Source organism: Meles meles, chromosome 1, assembly GCF_922984935.1.
Source record: "Meles meles chromosome 1, mMelMel3.1 paternal haplotype, whole genome shotgun sequence".
Classification (NCBI taxonomy): Eukaryota; Metazoa; Chordata; class Mammalia; order Carnivora; family Mustelidae; genus Meles; species Meles meles.
In genome coordinates this window covers 96,809,887-96,833,773 of record NC_060066.1, presented here as the reverse complement: position 1 = coordinate 96,833,773, position 23,887 = coordinate 96,809,887, and the positions used below count along the sequence as shown (strand labels likewise).

Here is a 23,887-nt window from a genome sequence, read left to right as displayed (position 1 = left end):
GCACTAATATTAGCTAAATATCATAAACCATTATGTTCTTCCAACCAGAAATGAAAATCGATATGACATAGGCTATTTATCAATCTCATAGAAGTAACAAACTATAAAGAAATACAATTGGAGATTTTCTTCTCCCCAATTCAATTCAATACACACTTTTGAAAGCCTGCATGAACAAAAGTAGTGCTAAATGGGATAGCTTCAATGATGAAAGGGTACACTCCAGCCTAGGAGGGCTTGGAATAGAAGCCAACATGCAAGCAAATAATAGCAATGCTGTGAGATACCTGCAGGATTAAAGGTAAGCACAAAGTCAGGTGTAGGGAAGGATTCTTGGTTGCTGATTCCCAAGGACGGTATTCTGATGTGAGATATATCACTAGGGTTTTGAAACACAGACACTTAATTTCCTTAGTAGAGAAAAGAGGGAAAGCCATTCTGAGAAAAGTTAACATGAATGTGCAAAATTCAAGCCTAGAAAACTACAGATGCAAAGGCACTTATTATCATATCAGAACATAGGGTTATTGCACCCCATCTTTCTGCCTTTGCATATGGAGTTCACTTGGCCTGAAAATAGTTTTGTTTTGTTTTGTTTTGTTTTTTACCATTCTTGGTTTATAGATGTTTGAACTCTGTATGTGCATTACTGGAAGACTTGGTTTTTTGTTCTAGTAAACAAACTCCGTAATGCCAGATTTTGTTGTTGTTGTTGTTGTATTCTTTAGGAACAAACCTACCACCATCATCAGGTTAACTGTGAGCTCCCAGTGCTCCAGAAAAAAGTATTGTACCACAAGAGTTCAAGTCCCCGTGGACCACAGACCTGGGAGATCCATTTGTAGCTTTTTAGTCTGTGGCTGGAGAACTTAGAGTATGCGTAATCTCCTCCTCGGGTGAAAACTAGTAGTAAAATAACTCAGGAAGGCATTTCTGGAAGCTTAGTGCCTTTTTTGATGCCATGGGGGTCCTGGATTTTAAACTTCTGTGATAGTTGCAAGGAAGTTGAGCATTAAAATCATTAATTTGTTCACTCAAAAGGCAAAGGCTGTCATTGCTATCTTCACAATTATCTAGTTTTGATGCCTTTTTACCACCAATAGCACTAGCTGTCTAGTTAATGTCAGCATCTTCTCTTACCCAGAGTATTGCAATAGTCTTCCAGCTAATGTCCCTATCTATCCCCTTGCCCTCCTGCCCCCTACATTTCATACAATAACCAATTTTGCTAAAATACAAATCAGATTTCTCACTCTTTTGCTCAAAACTCTACAGCAGCTTCCATCCCCCTTACAGAAAAACACAACATTGTAAGCATTGCATGTGTTTAATATATACTCATTGAATGAATAAAATGACATGAATTAATTGAGTGCCTATGAATCACAAGAAACTGAGCTTGATATAGGGGCACAAGGACAGTGGCATTTTTTTCTCTCCAGAGGTTTATATTTAGGGATGTGAATTCACAAATGAATGAATACAAAAATAATATTAATTTTTTCTGGTCAAAACCTAAATAAAAATATGTTTGGGCACAAACAATGAAATGGCCAGATCTCCCTGGTTGGTAAGAGAGGGTGAGGAATTTGAGTCATAAATAGTAGAAATTCCAGAATGTTAGGGTATAAAGAGGCTTTCCAGGCAAGAGAACCACAGGAACAAATGTATTGAGGTGTGAATCATAGCCAAAGAAGAGCAAGTGCTTTAATATGGCAAGACACAGGACATAAGATGGAAAGGGGGCAGGAGGGTTCAGAGGGTAAAAGTTAGGTTAGAAAGGATACATTAAAAGCCTTAAATGTCTGTATTTCATTGCTTGGGTTTACTGTATATCTTCCAAGCAATGGGGAGTCACTAAGGTTTTTAAGATGGGAGAAATTAAATTCAATTTATACATCCAGAAGCACTGGGAAGGGTCCATTAGAGAATTCAAAGTTGATTAATAGTAAGAACTGACTTTTATTGAATGTCTATTATTTACTAGGCTCTGTGCTAGGTCCTTTACTTTTATTTCATTTAATTCTCAGATCAGTCTATGCAATTGGTACTGTTCTCATCCCCCTTTAGAGATGGAAAGCTAAGGCAGAGAGAAGTCAAGGCTAAAGTCATACTGTAGTAGGTTACAGAACAAAAATGGAAATCCAGAGAATCAGACTTTAGAAAACAGAGGAGAAAATGTATTAAGGAGATAAAGTTTACATAGTTTATTATCAAATGAAAGGGGTAAAGGAAGGAGGGATAGGAGCCTCACATGCTCGCTAGGGTTTTAGCTTAGATTACTCATGTATGGCTCTGTAGATTACTATGTACATGGTGGGACAAATTTAGAAGAAAAGATAATAAGACATTTTAAATATATTTGGTTTTATATGCCTGTTGGAAATCTGGAAAGCATGTAGGCATACAAGAAAGAAGATGGACATAACAGGTTTGGATCTCAGTAGGGTAGAACAAGCAGATTTGGAAGAGGGGAGGTGAGGTCATAGGGTAAACAAGATCAAATATCAATAGAAGAGTGCTACTGGTTGAATTGTGTCTGCCTAAAAGATGTTGAATTCCTAACATCCTGTACCTGTGAATATAGTCTTATTTGAAAACATAATAAGGTCTTTGCAGATGATCAAGTTAAGATGAGGTCATTAAGATGGGTCCTAAATCAATATGTCTGTGTGTTTATAAAAAGAAGATATTTGGACTCAGATGCACAGACATGGAGAACGCCATGCACAGATGAAAGCAGAGAGCAGGGTGATGCATCCACAATCAAAGGAATATCACAGAGTGCCAGCAAACCACTAGAAACTAAGGGAAAATCATGTTACAGAGTCTCCTTCACAGCCTCAGAAAGAACCAAACCTTCCAACAGTTTGATCAGGGATTTCTAGCCTCCAGAACTGGGAGACAATACATTTCTATTATTTAGGCTTACCAGTTTGTCATACTTTGTTCTAGCAAAGTAATACAAACCAGGAGAGCATGGAAGAGGGAGTGATTATTGATGATGACTGAGCAGATACTGTCAGTTCAAAAATGAGTTTCCAGTTAAAGAAGCAGGAAAGAAATTCCAAGAAAAAAAGGTGCTTATGAAAATGTATGGAAGTCTAAGAAAGGATGTGCCAGCAGTTTGCTCTGGGGTGATCACAAGCTGCAGCTGTGGAGTGGTGAGAACACAGTGATCTGTTCATAAAAGTTCCTGTAAACAGCACTCTAAAAATTTCATCTTATAATTGACAGAGAGCAATCTGAGACCCAAGGGAATGATTAAATATGTTTTTGTTTTGTTTTGTTCTAAAATGCTCCTGTTCTGTAAATACAGTGGCAGTGGCAGCATAGTTTTTGAACCTACCAAAATGACCCCCTTAAAATAGACAGAGCAAAATTGAAGGATCATGAACAATACCTGCAAATAAACTCAGTGCTGAGATATCCCCTAATTACCAAGGGACAAATGAGGAACAGCTCTTAAGAGCCTTGTGATATTGGCAACTATGCAGGAAGCAGCAGAGGGAAAGACTTGAGAATAGAAAAACCTCCAAATTCCCAACAGCCAATCACTGGAAAGTGCAGTGTGCCTTCTAGGAGAAGGACCTAGAAATGTGTTCTCAATGATCCAATGCAAGTGTGAGTCCACAGGGACTGTAATGAAATAACATCTGAAGCTTTTGGAGCAGTCTCATTACACACAGACTGAAGACCCTTCCAAAACAAGGCTCCACATTGAAGAGAATCTGCTGGGAATAGATTCCAACTTGAGCAGGACAGGGACACCCATGAGAAATAAAGGAGAAGGTCCAACATCAAAGGAAGGGGCAGGAGAACAGAGGCAGCTGATGTCAGAAAATTGACAAGTGATATTCTTTTTTGTCACTCATGAGAATAAAAGAGGAATGACCTCTGGAGCTATGACAACAGCTACACCATCCTGGGCCCCTTACACCTCCTAAAACTATATAAAACTAAACTAACTCATTTTTAAACTCAGCAATGAGAAAAAAATCAAAGTCATTATAAGGAAAAGAGAATGGAAAAAATGATGATGTTCTTAAAGATAATGAAACCATACCAAGAAAAAAATGTAGAAAACAGATAAAAACCATAAACAAAGATTTCAAAATAAGTTGAAAGAAATTAAGAGAATTATAAAAGTTATGAAAGAATAATATAAATTAGAATTAGAAAAAAAATTTTTAAAGAAATGTATAGAAAAAAGTAAGATTTGACAAGAAAGATGATATAACCCAATATAGAATTCTAATTTTTTTAAAAGAAGCTCAGAAATGAAAACTCTACTAGTAGGGGTGTGATGACCCTCAAATGCCATAGCTAGAAGATAAATAGAAAGTAGAAAGGAAGGAAAAAAATTAAATCAGTAAGCTATTTAAGATCAAAAGCATTCAGGGAAGTTGATTAATACAGAAGATAAAGAAGGTGCAACTTAAATAAATAGGAGTCCTCAAAGAAGAATACCAAAGTAATGGAACAACAACAACAATACTCAATACTATAAATAAAGAAGGTTTGAAACTACATATTGAAACTTGAAACTACATAATGAAGGGAAACTTGATGCAGAACAGCTCATATCAAGACACATTCTAACAAAACCGTAGGTCTTCAAAAAGAACCAAATATTCCTGAGACATCTAAACAAAAATTCAAGTTCTTTACAAGAGAAAGAATATCATATTTTTATCAAACTTCCATGACAACACTTCATGCTAGTAAGCGATGAAATAATAGATTTAATAGACTAAAATAAATAAATTGCAGATCTTCGATTTTATATAGAATATGCATGGATTTTACAGCCATCCAACCTGACCCTTCGATGCAAAGATATCCCCAGATATTCTGCTTTTTTCATTGATGTATCTCTACCATCCTCCCATCTCAGTATCACAATACCTTTACATCTGGTAGGTGAAGTTCTTTCACAGACTCTAGAAATGGGCACCAATTTTCATATAAAATTGTGCGACTTCAGGGTCCTCTTAATAGATGAAAACTTATTCCCATTCAAGTCAAGATTGGTAACCCCATGCTGTTATAAATATGCAAGAATTCTAAAAATATTGTTCCAATGCACCTTTCTTAGGGGATCTACTAGAGAATAAGCTTCAGACCACCAAACATACTGCAGAGTCATTGACATAACAGACATAACAGCCAACAACAACAACAACAACAAAAAGGTGATATGAGTAGCTTTGTTTCAAAGCAACCTTGAAAAAGAAACAGCTGAAAGCAACACAATTCTGGACTTCAAGTTCTATTACAAAGCTTTAATAATCAAAACAGTATGGTACTGTTACAAAAATAGACACATAGATCAATGGAACACAATAAAAGAAAACCCACAGATAAACCCACAACTTTACGGTCAATTAACCTTTGACAAAACAGGAAAGACTATCCAATGGGAAAAAGACAAGTTTCTTCAATAAATGGTGTTGGTAAAACTGGACAGCAACATGCAAAAGAATGAAACTGGACCATTTTCTTACACCGTACACAAAAATAAATTCAAAATGGATTAAAGATCTAAATATGAGGGATGAACCAATAAAAATCCTAGAGGATAACACAGGCAATAATGTCTTTGACATCAACCATATCAACTTCTTTCTAGATATGTCTCCTGAGGCAAGGGAAACAAAAGCAAAAACAAACTATGGCGACTTCATCAAGATAAAAAACTTTCATACAGTGAAGGAAACCATCAACAAAACTAAAAGACAACCTATGGAGTGGGAGAAGACATTTGCAAATGATATATCTGATTAAGGGTTAGTATCCAAAATATATAAAGAACTTACAAAAGTCAGCACCCAAAAACCAAATAATCTGATTAAAAAGTGGGCAGAAGTCATGAATAGACATTTTTCCAAAGAAGACAAAGAGATGCCCAAGAGACACATGAAACAATGCTCAACATCACTCATCATCAGGGAAATTCAAATCTAAACTATAAACTCACAGAAAATGGCTAAAATCTGCAACACAAGAATCAACAGGTGTTGGCAAGGGTGCAGAGGATGGGGAACTTCTTGCACTATTGTTGGGAATACAAAACTGGTGCAGCCACTCTGGAAAACAGGATAGAGGTTTCTCAAAAAGTTAAAATAGAACCATCCTATGATCCAGCAATTTCACTACTAGGTATTTACCCAAGAATGCAAAATCACTAATTCAAAGGCATACATGTACCCCAATATTTATAACACCATTATCTACACTAGCCAAATTACGGAAGCAACCAAAGTGTCCATTGACTGATGAATGGATAAAGAAGATGTAATAGATAGATATATATCATTCACACACACACACACACACAAATATTATTCAGCCATAAAAAAGAATGAAATCTTGCCATTTGCAATGATGTGGATGGAGCTAGAAAGTATTACGTTAAGAAAAAAATGTCAATCATAGAAAGATAGAAACCACGTGATTTCACTCATATGTGGAATTCAAGAAACAAAGCAAAGGAGCAAAGGAAAAAAAGAGAGGGACAAACCAAGAAACAGACTCTCAACTATAGAAAACAAACTGATGGTTACCATGGGGCAGGTGGGTGGGGAGATGGGCTAAATAGGTGATGGGGATTAAGGAGTGCCCTTGTCATGATGAGCACTGAGTGTTGTATGGAATTGTTGAATCACTGTGCTGTACACCTGAAACTAATATTACACTGTAGGTTAACTAACTGAAATTTAAACAAAAACTTTGAAAAATTTTTAAAGGGCGGTAGACTCAGAATATCACCGTTTCACAACCCCTAATGAACGAATGGATCTAGGAAATGATCATTAAGTGGATGATGACATCATAAAGGAGAATATTGGGATCTCCTCAAGAAAGCAGTCAACATCACCTAATAAAAAATAATCAAACTTGAATCTGGGGTTGCCTGGGTGGCTCAGTTGCTAAGCGTCTGCCTTTGGCTCAGGTCATGATTCCAGGGTCCTGGGATCGACCCCTACATCAGCTCTCTGCTCAGGGGGAAGCCTGCTTCTCCCTCTTCCACTCCCTCTGCTTCTGTTCCCTCTCTCACTGTGTCTCTTGCTGTCAAATAAATAAATTAAATTAAAAAAAAAAACTTGAATCTGATCAACACTAACTGAAGAAAACAGAAAGGACAAATGTAACCATACCACATGTATGCAATCATCAAAACCAAGACAGCGAGAAATAGGTGGGAAATGAAAAAAAAAATGAAGGAGGAATAATGGTGGGTAAAAGAGAATTAAGATACATATCAAATAATCATCACATATAGGTCTTGTTTGGAATGTATTTCAAATAAACTCTAAAGAAAATAAGATAATCAGGAAAATATAAAAACTGGGTATTTTTTATAATATTAAATTATACTTATTTGTAAGGTTATAATGGTATTGCATTTATGTTTGTCAATTATTTTAAATAAAATACTTACGGATGTAATAACATGATGCTTAAGATTTGCTTCAAGATTATCTGGTGGCGGGGCTCCTGGGGGGTTCAGTGGGTTAGGCCTCTGCCTTCAGCTTGGGTCGTGGTCTCAGGGTTCTGGGCTCAGGCCCCGCTTCAGGCTCTCTGCTCAGTGGGGAGCCTGCTTACACCTCTCTCTCTGCCTGTTGCACTGCCTACTTGTGATCTCTCTGTCAAATAAATAAAATAAAATATTTTTAAAAAAAGATTATCTGGTGGCAGGTAGTAAGTGAAGGTACAAATAAAAAATAATGTATGTATTGTGCATACATGTATCAATAATTACTTAATTTGTTTGATGCATATAGTGAACTCAATACACGATTTTTTCTCTTTTGTATATGTTTGAAATTTTTAATAATAAAACAGTTTTTAGAAGACATCAAGAGTGTTTTAAAGCACATGCACTCTAATACTTTAGACTTGCGTTGTGCCCTAAGAGAAATCCATCTCCTGAGTACCACTGAGCACATAAAGAAACTGAACAGAAAGGGTGTGTGTAGATTGTCAAAGTGGCAAATCCCTTCTATACCTGAGTTTCTGACACATTTCATCTCACTCTTGATATTTCAAGTCAGTGGATTGCCTTTAATGAGGCTGAAGATTGCAAGAACTTCTCAAAGTGAACATTTAAGAAAAAAGGTACTTGCTAAGCAGTTATCTTTGGGTCTTAAATAATAAACCACTAAAGTAACTGTTTCTTGTGTGCTTGTGTATAGTGGCTTGCAGAAAAGAAAAGCAGCCTTGGTGTTTGAATTATAAATGATCACTCATTTCTTTCTTCTTCTCCATGTTTTCTTTCTAGATATTTCCACACAATCTACTTAGGTATTCGAAGTCGACAGAGTGGGGAGAATGACAGATGGAGGTTTTACTGGAAAATGGTGTATGAGTATGCAGATGTGAGTATGCTGCATTTGCTAGCCACCTTTCTGGAAAGTGCTCCACAGCTGGTCCTGCAGCTCTGCATTATCGTACAGACTCATAGCTTACAGGCCCTCCAAGGTAAGGGCTTGTAATTTGGTTTCTGACTTTGGGGAGACTGGCTATTTTTGTCACAATCCAAAAACTGTCCTAATGACCTTTATTGACAGAGGCCATGGTTGTCCCTATTCTATGTCTGCTATTTGACATGAGAATTTGTGAATGATGAATATTTTCTTCTTCACAATTACTTGTGAAAGCTAATTTGCAGAGACAATTCTTTTTTGCCTTCAAGCTGCTATCTGAGTAGGAAAAATATTTCTATGATTTTACGTTTGGTCAAATGGAAATAGAGGCAACCTGGTTTTTCTGGCTTGTGTGATAGAGTACTTTCAAAAACCTTGGAAAGAAAATCCAAGTTCTCTCTCTCATAATATTCATACACATATTTGAATATGAGGGTAATCTCTGTCATTTCCTTCTGACATTAAGAAACAGAGAGAGATTAAAAGGAAATGGTAGATTACCACAATACTGGTTTTAAAGTTATAGGAGAAAAAATGTCAATATTTAACAATACATTGTTTATGTACTACTAAGTTTTACAAAACAAATGTTTTCAGATTAATATTTTTGTGTTTTGCTGTCTTGTTTGATAACCTCATCAGTTAGACTGTCGCTTATCTGCCCTGATGTTTCCTTAAGCTCTGCTATTCAAATCTTTTCTAGCAGCAAGAAGATCAGACAGATCAGTGAGTACAGAGGTGAATAAATAGGTGGATGGATAGCCATGTTCTAAATAAGCAGTTTCCTGGCAATTTTCTATCCTATAACTAAATAGATTTTGTGAATCAGTTAACATATTATAACATGCTCATTTTGTTTCCATCTCATTTAGAGCCTTGGCTGTGTCTTCCTCTATGTGCATGCATGTTGGTGTCCCATTCTGGGCCATGCTCTAACTTGAGATTTGATCTAGTTGGTCCAGGAATCTCTACAGTGTCCTTATAACATTTTATAGCAAATAGCACATTAGCTTAAACTGAGCACATTAATTGGAGAGGTGGGGACCATATTAGAGGAAAAGAAAGATGGAGAGTGTACTGGTAACCAGGAACCCATTTCCTTGTGAATGTCTGGCCAATCCTGACTCTACACTAGAATAGTTTTGGTCCAAGGAGTTTGAGAAAAGGGTCAAAGAGATCCATTGGGTGTGATTCACAAATGCCAGAAAGCAAATTGGAAGAAAGAGAAAGTGGTGTGTTAGCACAGAAACAGATGAGTAAAGCCTAGAGAAAACAAGACGTATAAAGTAGCTACAGATGACTGTCTTTAGTGGTGAAAGACCACAGGCTACAGAGGGAGGATCTGGCTTTGGTCACTCACTTCCTTGCTGTGAGACCTTGTGCAGGTCACTTAATGTCTCTGGGCCCCCACTTCTCAAATGTAAAGGTCACCAAGGAAACTAGATGATCTCCAAACTCCTTAGAGCTCTGTTCCATCTTTGCATCAGTGAATGCCCAGTAACCAGCATTACAGGGCCAGAGATATGTATTAGGAAATGGTCTGTAAATGAGGACACAAATTTGGAGGCAGCGTCAAACTAAATCTCTATGAAAGAATCTGGTACTAATCTCCAGAACAACTTGGCCACCTCTTAGTATAATTATGCAAGAGGAGGAGCACCTGGGTGCCTCAGTTGGTTAAGCGTCTGCCTATAGCTCAGGTCATGATCTCAGGGTCTTGGGATGAAGGCCTTCTCTGTTAGGTGGGGCGTCTGCCTTTCCCTCTCCCTCTGATCCTTCTCCCCACTTGTGCTCTTTCTCTTTGTCTCAAATATATAAATAAAATCTTAAAAATAATAATATTAATTACACAAAAGGAAAACCCAGGCACAAATGTGGAGAGTTGCAAGCTGCCTTCTTGTGACCCAAGATTACTCAGGGTCCCTACTCGTTTTCTAAAAGATTTAGAAAATCATAAAGAAGTTTTTATTCTAAAGATGGTGGACATAGAGCAAGAAAGGCAAGAGAGGGCCTAAGAAAATGAGATCACTTCGGTTGGAGAGTTTTATATAGTTTTATAGAAAAAGAAATAAAAATCAATCCTTACTTTTTCTCAGATTATTCATTCTAAGCCTAGGAATCAAAATTTCTGTTTCACAGAGTTGTGGCTCTTCACTGATACCTGGTGTCCCCAGCTTATCTGTGAAGCTCACATTTGCATGAGGCTTACTATGGGAGCCAGACCTCCTCCTAGTCCTTGGTCAAGGCAAGCCAGGCTGTCAAAATTGGGAAACTCTAGGGGAAATGTGTTCTGTATCACTCCCAAGGTGGTCAAAAGACAGGCTGACTCAAAGGTCACTAGGACCAATGCAAGACATTGAGTGCAGGATGAGGAATTAGTGTTCTGGGTGGGTCTTGGTGTTGCCATTTTTTAACAAGGGAAGTGGGCAGAAAGTTATGTCAAAAGACCAAGCAATGGAAAATACATGGCAACAAAAAACAACCACAAAACCTCCAGCAAATGCAGATGAGCCCAGGAAACACTAAATCAGTTTGCATTTTGTGGAGAAACCTCTCTTCAGAGAGAGCTTCCTAATTCAACCTTCCACTGATAGGTGATCCCACTTAAAATGAAGAAGGTTATAAATCAAACGTTGTGAATAAATTACAGGAACAAGACGTTCCCTTCTAGGAGAAGAAAAATAAAAGTGATAGAAGTTAGTCTGACATATATTTTCATATACATTTATCGTACAAGATTCTTGGGACTTATATATATATAAACTGTCTCCAATGGATGCAAATAATGAATGGCATGAACCCTCTGAAGTATTTGCAAATAGCTCTGAAGTAAAATCTGTAAAATATTCTTATTTAGCAGGTAGAGAGTGGTCCTAAGTCTGCAAGTAATTCTTGTATATGCCGCTCTAGAATTATTAGTATTTAAGATTGAAATAATAATGTCTTTTTCTCCCAATTTCAACCATCTATTACTCTCTGAAGGACACTCTTTTAAAAACCAATAAGAAAATCAAAGAGATGGGGATAAAAATACATTATATGTTTATAAAAAAAAATTGGAAGGGGAGGCGAACCATAAGAGACTATGGACTCTGAAAAACAACCTGAGGGTTTTGAAGGGTCGGGGGTGGGAGGTTGGGGGAACCAGGTGGTGGGTAATAGGGAGGGCACGTATTGCATGGAGCACTGGGTGTTGTGCAAAAACAATGAATACTGTTACGCTGAAAAAATAAATAAATTTAAATACTGCAAAAATACTTCTAAAAATAAAAAAAAATCAGAGATGTGACATTTTAAAAATAGATGCTTAAAAGTTGCATTTTCCTTATAAAGTGGCATCACCTTAAAACACTGTTAGCTATGAAAATCCTTTCTCAGCATTCCTTACTTATTGAATAAGTAAGTCAGAGGTGCCTCATCAGATGGGAGGCTGACAGGCTCCATGGTGAACCATGCAAGTAAAGTGTCATGGTTTCTCAGCTGGCACTATCCCAGGAAGGACAATTTGGCTCCTGCCCTGAGACCAGAAATCAGAATAAGGCAGAAACTTGAAGATGAACATCCAGTCTTTTCACTCCATGTCACCTTAGGCACAATGGCTGCCCTTCATTGGATCTGTAATTTTCTTGTGAAAATCTGTCTCTGAAGTTAAGAAACACTCAAGAGAGCCCAACTGTGCATGCTTAGCTAAGGTGACAGATAGTGTGAAAGTTACCAGTATACACTTCATTATGATTTTCCAATCCAGTTCCACATCCCTGCCAGAAGAAGAAGAGACAGACAGAAAGAGAGAAAGAGGGAGAGAGAAATGCAGGAAGGAAGGAAAGAAAGAGGGATGGAGAGAGAGAGGGAGGGACAAAGACTGGCTAGTAAACCAAGATGGGCAATGGTTCACCTGTTCATCTTAATTTGAGGACACTGTTCTTGGTATTAAAGATGTTAAGATGTAGGGGCACCTGGGTGGCTCAGTGGGTTAAGCCTCTGCCTTCAGTTTGGGTGGTGATCCCAGGGTCCTGGGATGGAGCACTGCATCCTATCGGGCTCTCTGCTCAGCAGGGGGCCTGCTTCCCCCTCCCTCTGCCTGCTTCTCTGCCTACTTGTGATATCTCTCTCTCTCTCTCTCTCTCTGTGTGTGTCAAATAAATAAATAAAAATCTTTCAAAAAAGAATATATATATATATATATATATATATATATATATATATATATTTTAAAAACATGTTAAGATATGGTCCAAGGCCTGACTGTCCTGTTTTCAAGCAACATCTCAAGCCCATCCTGGGCCTTTGATTATATCTAAATGGTACAGGGAAAGTAAACAATTAACTGTCCACCTTCTGTAGAAAGAAACTACCCTACCTGGCCTTTTGGATGTAAAATAAACAAGCTGCACCTGGAGGGTCTCTAAGTCACTTTGAGTTTTGTGAGTGCGATTCTCTGAATACTTGCTTTTGGTTGTGTAGCCTCCCAAGGTGGTGGAGAAGATATTGATGCATGTACAAACAAGAGTCCACAGGCCTTCCTAAGTGATATAGCGTTGCTCAGAGCCTGGATCCATGTTCCATGGAGCAGCCCAGAGAATGTTGTGCAGGATCATGGCACACCATGTATTTATCCTTCCTACTATGTGTGTGTGTGTGTGTGTGTGTGTGTGTGTGTTTGTCTGTGTGTGTGTGTGTGTGTATGTATGTGTAAGCCACAGCCCCGGCTGATATAGCTCAGCCACCTGATTCTGGCAGCTAGATGTGCATGCCCACCAGTGAAACCATCATGAAGGAACCCTGACATCTCATAAGGAAACATCTTCGTAAACGAGAAGGAATCAGCCTTTGTGAGATATAAGTTGGATGTCAATCTGTGAACCCAAATGTTTCCACTTTTTTCAGCGGCCTTCATCATTTCCAATTTCCACATTTACTTGTCATTACTAGAAAATCTCATTTTACACTTGACATGTACTTAGCTGTGATGTGCAGAGTGAATGACAAACAAATGCCTTCCCCACAGGCCATGTGTCCAGGACAGCTTTGTTGAGCAAGAAAAACACCAACTCCTACTTTGATTCTGGTTTTTCAGATCCGAAACCCCACATGTTGCCGCTTTTGCCAACAGTTTATCCTGAATACTTCATGAAAAGAAGAGAGGAAAGTAGGCTGGGAGAAGTTTTTTAATTATTCTTTTCCTGTCTTGCCTCCCATGAGACCACTGGGAAAGTCACAAGTAAAGGGGCTGTCCTCAAACATCTGGTACTGTGCCCAGAAAACTCAGGGAACTAAGACATCCCCAAAGTGAGAAAAACACCTCATTTGTCATGATCTGATGAGGACTTTCAAGACCTAAAACATGGGATGTCCAGTCACTCAACCTCAGGGTCAAACAGGTAGAGTCACACCCCACTGTTTTACATGGTTCAGGTCAGAGAAGAAACCCAGCTGTCTCCAGGATCAGGGCCTTCCTCCTCTGCCAGATACCTGTCTCTGCATGTGCCTGGCTCCACCTCTGGGACTCTTCAAGACAAGAGTGCCAGCCTGTGAGTGGGACTGTGTCCCACATCCCTTTAGATCTGTCTACTTTGCAGTTGCTATTTTCTTTTGTTAATTAACACATTTATCGAATGTCTATTATATGCATGATGGTGTGTGAAGCTCTGCAAAATTTGTCCTAAAAAAAGTTCATGTTTTTATTAAAAGTTTATAATGTGACATTATAAACAACATCAAAATACATATTTAGAAACACCTAATTTATCTGGGTGTATTCTAGAGTATTCCATTTTTTAGACGGGGTACTTTAAATGAGAGGAGCCCTTAGAACATATCTAGCTTAACCTCCCCAATTGAGGGGTCATCAAGCCTCTGCTTGAGCCCATTGTTCATTATATGGTACTTTTGATTGAATCATAGACTGTTGGAAAAGGCCTTCCCAGGCATCTAGCCTGTCATTCTACCTGACATGTGTATCTTTGATCAGTTCTGCCTTTGCTCATTCCATTCAATGTCAGGGTTCACCATCTCTCCAGGAAGGAGACTAATCATCGTAAGTCTGATAAGTCAAAGCTCTCCTCTCCAAACAGTGCCCCATCTTCTCTGTAGAATGTTCTCCCTGATGCCCTTAGTCCATTGAACATTCACGCCAAGCAGGTTACTTTTCGTCCATGGGCATGGTTATCTTCTCTAGTTGAGCCTAACACTTCACAAGAATCATTTTGGGCTTCTGAAGTTGTTCATTTTAACCGCCTTGTTCTTGTGACCACTTAGTTTAATTAACTAGCATATAAACTGATAAAATCTGAACGTGGAAAAAAGAACTGTTTCTATGAATTCAGTGCTGACAGTTTCAGGAACAGTGGATCAGACCAGAACAGGACAGTGCTTTCCTAACCAGGCAGCATCAAAGTGTCAGGACCCCTCTCTTGTCACCTGTTGTCTGGTCCTCAGAATTGGTTTGTCCTGCCCTGGGGGCTGTGGGTCGTGAGGGCCTCACCTGGATCTCTGTAACCACCAATTTTCCTTTGCTCAAGGCTAGCCAACAGCTGTATGCACCTGCTTCCAACATCCCTGGAGGACTCCATGGGGTTTAGTACTGTATCTCTGAATATTAGGTCTTTTTTTTTCTTTTTGTGATAATATGTCAATTAGAGTGCCATCCCTCATCAGGAAGGCAGAACATGTTAGATATTCCTAAAGAAGAGATTTAAATTAGGAGATCTATTCCAATGGGTGCTGGGATGCTGAAAGGACAAAAAGCAGATGTGATCAACGTAAGAAATTCCTAATTAAAGGGAGAAGCTCTCCCCTACTCCCTAGGGCCAGGGGAATGAAGGAAGAAGTGCTCAGATCTCTGGGTGTGGCACAGCCTGGTGGGTGTGGGCGACAAAGGGGCAGGGCATAGGGGCTACTAAGACTGCCCTGGGGAACCCCCGGGATGGAGCAAGGCCCCCTGGACATGGTGAGGCTGTGTGGCTGCAAGCCAAAAAAAGCTGGGGACAGGAGGCAGGAGCTTTAGAGGCCAGTGTGAATAGGATGATGATCTGAGGAGGAATCCAGAAAAAAAGTCTCCTTTCTTCTTCTCTTACCTCCTAACATGCTGCCATTGCTACCTCTCAGCAGAACTTAATGGGAAACCAGCTGGTCAGGGTGTCCGGGAAACCTCCACAGGCCCAGGCCTATCTCTTAGGCAAGAGGTAAACCATTCCCCATGCTGCTTTGTTACTTATGCCTGCTTGTGGCTGAGAAATGATAACCAAGCTTGTTAAAGCCAGAGAGACCACTGTATGGGGAAAATGCACAGGCTTTAGCTCATGGAGATTGTGTCATATGAAAGATATCCAAGCAGCCAAATTTGGCAATTGATATGTCTTCTTTCAGTGTATGACTTCAGAGCTCAAGTGGCCACACAGCAGTGTCTAGCAATCCTACCTGATTTCTCCTTGAAAATCACTTTCCTGCCCCCAAACTCACTGCATCCTCATCCTCACAATGCTCTGCATCTTGCCCTCTGAACTGCTGGCCTCACTTCTTATTTGAGTGAGAAAACAGAAGCAGTCAACCTAGCTGCTTTATTTTCCATTCTAACTATACTGCTCTACCAGTTTCTGTGCCTGTCTACCTGGGGTCCCTCTGTTTACAAGGATAAACTGTGCACCAGCCTATCTAGCCACCCCTCCTCTGTGCTAGATTCCATCCCTGCTCACCTACTCTAGCATCTTGTTGGTGAAATTAGCCTCTCTTCCTCTCCTGCATTATCAACTTTTCTTTTTACTGGATTGTTGCCAGCACCTATAACCAAGCATCCTGTAATCACTTTCATCTTTATTAAAGAAAAAAATTGCCCCTTATCACCTATTACCATCATAACTTCTTGCTTTCACAAACTCCTTGAAAGATTTGTCTACCTTCTCTCCTCTTCCTCACTTCCTATTCTCTATATCTGTTTTTGTTTTATAATTTTTAAAACATTATTTTTGAAGTATATGACACATACCAGAAAGTACACAATTATCATAAGAAACCACTACCAAGAGAAGAACGTGAGCAGAATCACAGAAGTTCTGTGCTTCACACATCCATACCAATATCTCCTCCATTCTCCCTCAGTGGGATCACTCTTCTGATAAATGGGCTTTCCAGTTTTTTGAGCTTTCTACAACTCTAATCATACATTATTGTGCATGGGTGTTCATGTGCACATCTGTGTGTTTCTGGGTTTTTTCCTTCAGCATTATACATGTAGCTGTAACTCATTTTCATCATTCTAAAATAATCCATTGTGAGAATAAATCTTAGCTTACTTATCCGATCTACTGTTGTTGATGGATGCCTGGTTTGTTCTCATCTGGAGATTATGGATTATGAATTATAATTATGAATTATGATACTGTGGATGGTTTTTATATGCCTTTACACATACATACATACATATTTCTCTTGAGTTAATACCTAAGAGTGAAATCACTGAGTCATAGAGTACAGGCACATTGAACTTTAGTAGATGATGCCAAAGTATTTTCCAAAGTGGTCGTACCAATTCATAGTCATTCCTAGAGTAATGTGTTTTTGTTGATTGCTCCAAATCTTCTCCAAAATTTAGCCTCATTGGTCTTCTTAATTCTAGCCATGAATAGGATCTCTCAATGTGTTTTTAATTTGCATTTTCTAATAATGATAAAGCTAAAAAATATCCTTGCTTCTTCTCTTCTTCTTCACACCTTTTACCCATCCATAAACAAGTTCTATCTGCTCCACCCTCAAAATACATCTCAAAGCTGATCACCATACACCAGCTCCACTGCACCCTCATCCAAGCTACAACCTAGCTAGACTTCTCCAATGAACCGCTCTCCCTGCTTCATCTTTGCTTCCACATGGTCTATTTGCCATACAGCAGTCATAGTGATCTTTGTATCTTTTTATCACTTTACTTTCCTCTTTAGATTAAAACAAGCTCAACATTTTTGTAATGAGTATGAGACAAGGTGCCCTGATTTGGTACCTCCACACCTCTCTACTCTTCCCCTACTCACTCAGTCTGGAAGCATTGACCCACTATTTCTTATACATAACCTGTTGGCATTTGCTGTTCCCCTACCTTCTTATTCTCTCAGGTCTTCACATGACTCATCCTCTTCACTCAGGACCACAGTCAAGCATCTCTACTAAAACTCTCATCATCTTCCCCACCAATAGACTTTCTCTCTCCCTCCTTCTTTACTCTGTGTTATTTTTCACCATAGGCAATTGAAATTTAATTCATTCACATGAATTGTTGTTATTATTATTCTCTATCATCCCTACTGGAGGGCAAGCTTCATGAGAACAAGCAATATAGAGATGAGACTGAAAAATAGAAAGCACTCAAAAAGTATTTAACTAAAGAATTTAGTATATAATTACCATGCTCAGGATCTACATTATTTTTCACTGGTTTCTCAATTGAACCCAGCAGTATATAGTGCTGGTTAAGTTTCCACAGAAAATCATAGTACTATTTTACATGAATGAGAGACATAATATAAGCTCCCCTAAAGTAATTGTATTTTTAAGACTTCTACAGATTTGGAAATTTTAAAATATTACCTTTTAATTCTCTATTGCATCTATTACTAAAAACTGTGGAAAGAACCAAGATGCCCTTCAACGGATGAATGGATAAGGAAGATGTGGTACATATACACAATGGAGTATTATGCCTCCATCAGAAACGATGAATACCCAACTTTTGTAGCAACATGGACGGGACTGGAAGAGATTATGCTGAGTGAAATAAGTCAAGCAGAGACAGTCAAGTATCATATGGTCTCACTTATTTGTGGAGCATAACAAAGAACATGGAGGACATGGGGAGATGGAGAGGAGAGGGAGTTGAGGGAAACTGGAAGGGGAGATGAACCATGAGAGACTATGGACTCTGAAAAACAACCAGAGGGTTTTGAAGGGGCGGGGGTGTGGGAGGTTGAGAAACCAGGTGGTGGGTAATAGGGAGGGCACGTACTGCATGGAGCACTGGGTGTGATGCCAAAACAATGAACACTGTTATGCTGTAAATAAACAAATAAAAAAAAATAACAAAAAGTAAAAAAAAAAAATAGAATGGAAAGCACAAATACACACAAAGAAAATCAAAACTGTCTTCCTGACAGAAGTAATAAAAATCCTGCCACCGAGAAATAATTAGTGATTATGTTTTTACTTATTCTTATAGACTTCTCTCACATTTTAGTATATATTTCATTAAAATAGAATTAAAATTTAGATACTGTTTTATAACTCCTTTTTGTGGCAACACACCATGGCAATGTATGTTCGTAATTATGTGCATATAGTTTCTACATCGATTCTAGCAAGTGCATAATTTACTAACATGGATTATCTTTTTCTTTTCTATTAATTCCCTGTTTTTAAAATTATGACTTACCACATTATATTAAGGACGAAATCTTTGCAGTCAGCCTTATTTATTTCTTAAAGATAAATACGAAAAAGTGAAATTGCTGGATTTAAGGGCAGAGTTTGAAGGCTTTTGGTACGTAATGTCAAAGCAGCAATTTTAAAGTACACTTCTTAAGAAGAATTCTGCAAGGTCTCAAGTTTCTGATCCATAAGCACAGGAAGTCAGTGATCATGACAAGGACTGAGAAATAGGCAAATTTCTTGAAATGTAGGAAAGAGCTCTTAATAGTGCCCGTTTGAATATGAGGGGCTTAATTCCAAGAAGTGTCCTAATTTCTTCCCTTGTTACTTCATTGTATCCACCTTTCTAAACTTTATTAAATCTAGGCAGGAGCATTTCATTGTTGAAGCAAATTTTAAGAACAGCTTCAACAGAGACTTTTGATGTGAACCAAAATTGTAAGAAAAGCAGGCGCAAGTTCCTCAAAACATATGACAAAAATCTGACCAAAGAAAATTTGTAAAGAGTTAAACCATACAAAAATTATAAAGCAGCAGCCTCTACACTGGAAAGTTGTGATCTCTTTTGACTTTGTGAACATACTGAATTGATGCAATAGCATTTGGTGCAAAACCTGTTGGATATTTTAAAAAATAAATAAAAGGCAGCATGTCCTCCCTTCCAGGTGCTGACAAATACAGTAGAGGCTGCCAAGAACAATGGTAAGGTTAGCAATGATGCCTGCACTCAAAGGCTATTACACACACCTTCCTGGCAGCATGGACCACCACACTTGGCACATACTAGGCAATCAATGGGCATTTGTTGGATAAAATGAAGAATGAATACCTGCTCTATGACAGAGCCCTATGCTAGGTGTGATTGATATAAAAACAAATGGCATAGTCCCAGCTCTCAAACAATCCAGCCAAGTGGAAAAGAAAGACCAAAAAGCCATTTTAACTCTATTATACTCTAGGTTCTGTTTGTGTCCGTGTTAAGACCTTTTGGTGACACAGAATGATCTCTTATGGAGAATGATACAGAGGAAGCAGAATTGCCATGCTTACTGTCTGTGTTCAAAAAAGACATCAAAGAATATTGGAAGAATCGGGGAAATTTTCATGAAAAGAATGGCCTCTGAGCTGGGTCACAAACAATACCTAACATTGTTTTCATACTCTATTAAAAAAAATAAAATAAAAATGTGAACAAAACCAGAAGGGGGAGGCTAATGGTTTTGTCTATGCCTGTCTGTTCAGTAATGTTGGTGATACCAGTCTCCTCAAAGCAGTGGGATTGTTGGTGTTATTTATAGCACAGGATTAAGATTTATTTCTCACCCTTTCTAGTAGCAGGGTAAATCCTTGCATATATGCTTTTAAAGAAATACAGCCTATTTTCCTCTATCTCTTACTTTTCAGCCTGAGTTTTTGCATTGTTCACTACTTGGGATTCTCAATAGACAAATCAATAAAATAGTAAACTGCCAGTCTGCTTAATCAATACATATAAGAAGTTGAGTTTTAAAGACTATCAAAAACTTTGTAGGAAGAGACTTAACAAAACTGACGTGACGTGTCGACCCTATTGCTCCACCCTATTGAAAAGTATTGGCAGAAAATATGATGAGAGTCATAGGGGTAATGATATTATTGATCTCTTTATTTCACATTCAATAGTCTCTGAGTCATGGTACCTCCCCAAGTTATACTTAGAAGAAAAGAGTTGCTTCATTTGCTTATCATTGATTCATGTGCTTGAAATCAACTCTGTATGGTATATCAGCGCCCAGCACAGCTGTGAATAGTTTTGAATTTGAATCATTTTGAACATAATATGAAATAAGGGCCTGACTATTTTTAGGTTCTACTTAATTATCTCCAATAATCAAGCACAAATCTTGGTATTTTTCCACTCAGTCTTCCCTCTCTCTCCCTCTCTCTTTCCCTGTGAGACATGAGTGAGTTTGTATGCGTGTTCAGGCATAGGATCCCAAACAGGGATATGGATGGGGTCAACAGGTAATAATAATGTGCATGTATGAGAAGATACCCAGAGAGATGCACAAAGTGGTTGCTATAAACCTGTTAGAACAAAGAGGCATCCATAAATAAAAGGCTATCTGCTGCGTCCCCAAACCCTGGCTCTTCCTTTGCCTTTATCACAGCTTTGTTTTGCCAACATTCAACCTCCCCAAAATTTCAGTAGTGTTTCAACACTTCACACCTTCAAGGACACAGAAGTCCATGTTTATTTCCCATTTACCTGACCTTTAGCGCAAACTCAGAGCACGTATTTACTCTCACTGACTATCAACATACTGTAATTATTATTTCTAAACACTAAAAATGATTACTGTGAATAGTCAAAATACTGTCGGGAAAAACTGAACAGGGAAAAGGCAAGGTCAACTTAATACAAAATTCACAAGTGCCTTACTATGGCATTTCCCCAAATAGCTTTTTTTTTTCTTCTTTTCTAGGAAGCCACAGAAAGTTTGAAAATCAAAATTTTCTGACTCAATTCTGACTGGGTGGGTAGATGAGGGAAGCTCCCACAATGGCTTGAATAGTTTTCCTGATGAAACCTCTTCTTTGTGTACAAACTTTTGCTATTCCAAAGCATGCATTCCAGTCTAGAAATGCATTTTGCATTTATTCAGCAGATTGGAATTTGACTCTTAAAGCATACCTTAGACATGTAAATTAATACTTTCTTGATGACTCAGCAGGATAAAGAACTATGATCATTTCCAGTTGAATGGTGCAAGGAAGCCTTTTTTTTTTTTTTAATGTCCCACTAGTGCATAGGACTGTGTATGTATGAGAGATCCAGAGCCCTGCATGCTGTCAGAGCCAGATGCAAGCAGGAGGAAAAAGAAGCAACTGATTCAATTGGTATGTAAACGGTCCTCCCTATAAAACTATGGGGAGACTCACTCCTCAAAGCTCACAATGAGCCACTGATTGCAGAAGGATAGGGCCCACAGAGTGCTGCCTGCCTGAGGTTTGGTCAACACTTTCATTGTGATCCTAAATTTCCAAGCTTTCCACTCAGCTATAGGAAAAGTCTGAGAGCCTGGTAGATGAACAAGACTCCAAAACTCCAAAACTTTTTAACCATTCATAAGATTATGAATTCAAACACTTAGACAAGTCTATGGCACTCCAGTTCTCAGTATGGGGTTGGAACGTAGGAGTTTCCAGTGTGTAGGCTTCAGCAAAAGCCAGAACTTCCAGATTTTTTGAGTTAAAACACTAAATTAAAATTCAAACATAAGAAATGTAAAACATAGCTTCTATAATGTAAATAGGGCACAAATATTTTTGATCTAAGCTTTAAGAATAAACGACTGAGTCAATAAATGCACAGGCTGTAAATATCACAGATTTTTAAAAATCAACATAGAAAAAAGTAAAGTAGCTACAAAAACCATTTGAAATAAATTGCATTTTTAAAATGATTTTATTTTTATTTATTTGAGAGAGAGAGAGCATGATTGGGAGGAGGAACAGAGGGAGAGGGAGAGAATCTCAAGTAGATTCTATGCTAAGCCTGATGTGGGGCTTGATCTCATAAACCCAAAATCATGACCTGAGCTGAAATCAAGAGTCAGGCATTCGGGCGCCTGGGTGGCTCAGTGGGTTAGGCCGCTGCCTTCGGCTCAGGTCATGATCTCAGGGTCCTGGGATCGAGTCCCACATCGGGCTCTCTGCTCAGCAGGGAGCCTGCTTCCCTCTCTCTCTCTCTGCCTGCCTCTCTATCTACTTGTGATCTCTCTCTCTCTCTGTCAAATAAATAAATAAATAATCTTTAAAAAAAAAAAAAAAAAAAAAAAAGAGTCAGGCATTCAACTGACTGAGCCACCCAGGTGCCCTTGAAATAAATTGCATTTTTGAAATGTTTTGTGAACATAGAAGGAGTCATTAATTTCAAATTCAAGGATTCTAAGAAATGTCATGAAAGATGGACAATTGGATCTTAAAGAATAAGTGAAATGAGGGGCGCCTAGGTGGTTTAGTCAGTTAAGCATCAGAATCTTGATTTTCAGCACAGGTCAGGATCTCAAGGTTGTGAGACTGAGTTCTGCACAGGGCATGGAACATGCTTGAGATTCTCTCTCTCTCCTTCTCCCTCCTCCTCTAACCTCCACTATCTCTCTCTTTCTCTTAAAAAAAAAAAGGACAGAGAGAGAGAGAGAGAGATATTATTGTGAATGCTTAGGAGATCTCCTGGGCCCTGAAGTGGAAATCAGAACATGAGACATTTATATAATCACACTGCCAACCCCAGGAAACTGGAAGGGAATAACATAAACTTGATCCTGAAGCTCAAGGGGCCTCAAAACCACTCTTTGTTACTAAGGTCCAGGAACAGATCTCTCAACAACAGGTTGCAGTGTCTTAATTAAGACCTAAGGGAATCTCCATTATTTATTATATTCATTTACTCAATAAACATTTGTTGAGTGCCCATCCATGACAGACACTGATTTGGATACTAGGCAAATGAAGATCACTAAAACCATTTACCCTTGAAGAGCTTCCAGGCTAGTAATGATGAGCAACATACAAACAACTAAGTGTAAATGTTGTCATAGGTACCATGATGAAAACAGACCCAGAGGACAGTGGAGAACAAAAGAAGGGAGTCACTGTCTCTACCTGGAAAGGATGGGAAAAGTTTTATACATATTTCAGCTTGAGCTAAGTTGATAGTTTAAGGCAGTAAAAATAGAAGAGATCACCTGGGGAGTGATCAGTGGAGGAGGAAAAGGCTAAGAACAGAACCCTGGGGTTATCACTTATTAAGAGTCTAGAATGGAAGGAAAGCCAGTAGAACAGAAGGACATAAGAGATGTGAGAAGATCAGAAGAGCACAGTGATATGGTAGGTAAGGCAGCCATTTCAAAACAAATGTCCATGAGGAACCAGTCAAGATGAGAACTGAACAGCATAGGTTAGATTTGACAACTGTGACATCGCTGTGACATATCCCAGAATGTAACAGTGTAAACCTTAGGAAACAAGAATGTGAATTAGGGACACCTGGGTGGCTCAGTCAG

General features: G+C 38.6%; 1 protein-coding gene across 5 annotated transcripts in view; it reads left to right on the top strand.

Annotated features, from left to right (window-relative positions):
• The window catches only part of XKR4 (XK related 4), a 455,755-nt gene that overhangs the window by 273,348 nt on the left and 158,520 nt on the right, over positions 1–23,887 (top strand). For all 5 annotated transcript variants that reach the window (XR_006820972.1, XR_006820970.1, XR_006820969.1 and 2 more), the window contains exon 2: positions 8,285–8,484. Coding sequence is in view for 1 of the 5 variants with exons in the window: in XM_046024143.1 (XP_045880099.1) it covers positions 8,285–8,484 (200 nt within the window). In the remaining 4 variants the exon portion in view is untranslated. The remainder of the gene's footprint in view (positions 1–8,284; positions 8,485–23,887) is intronic.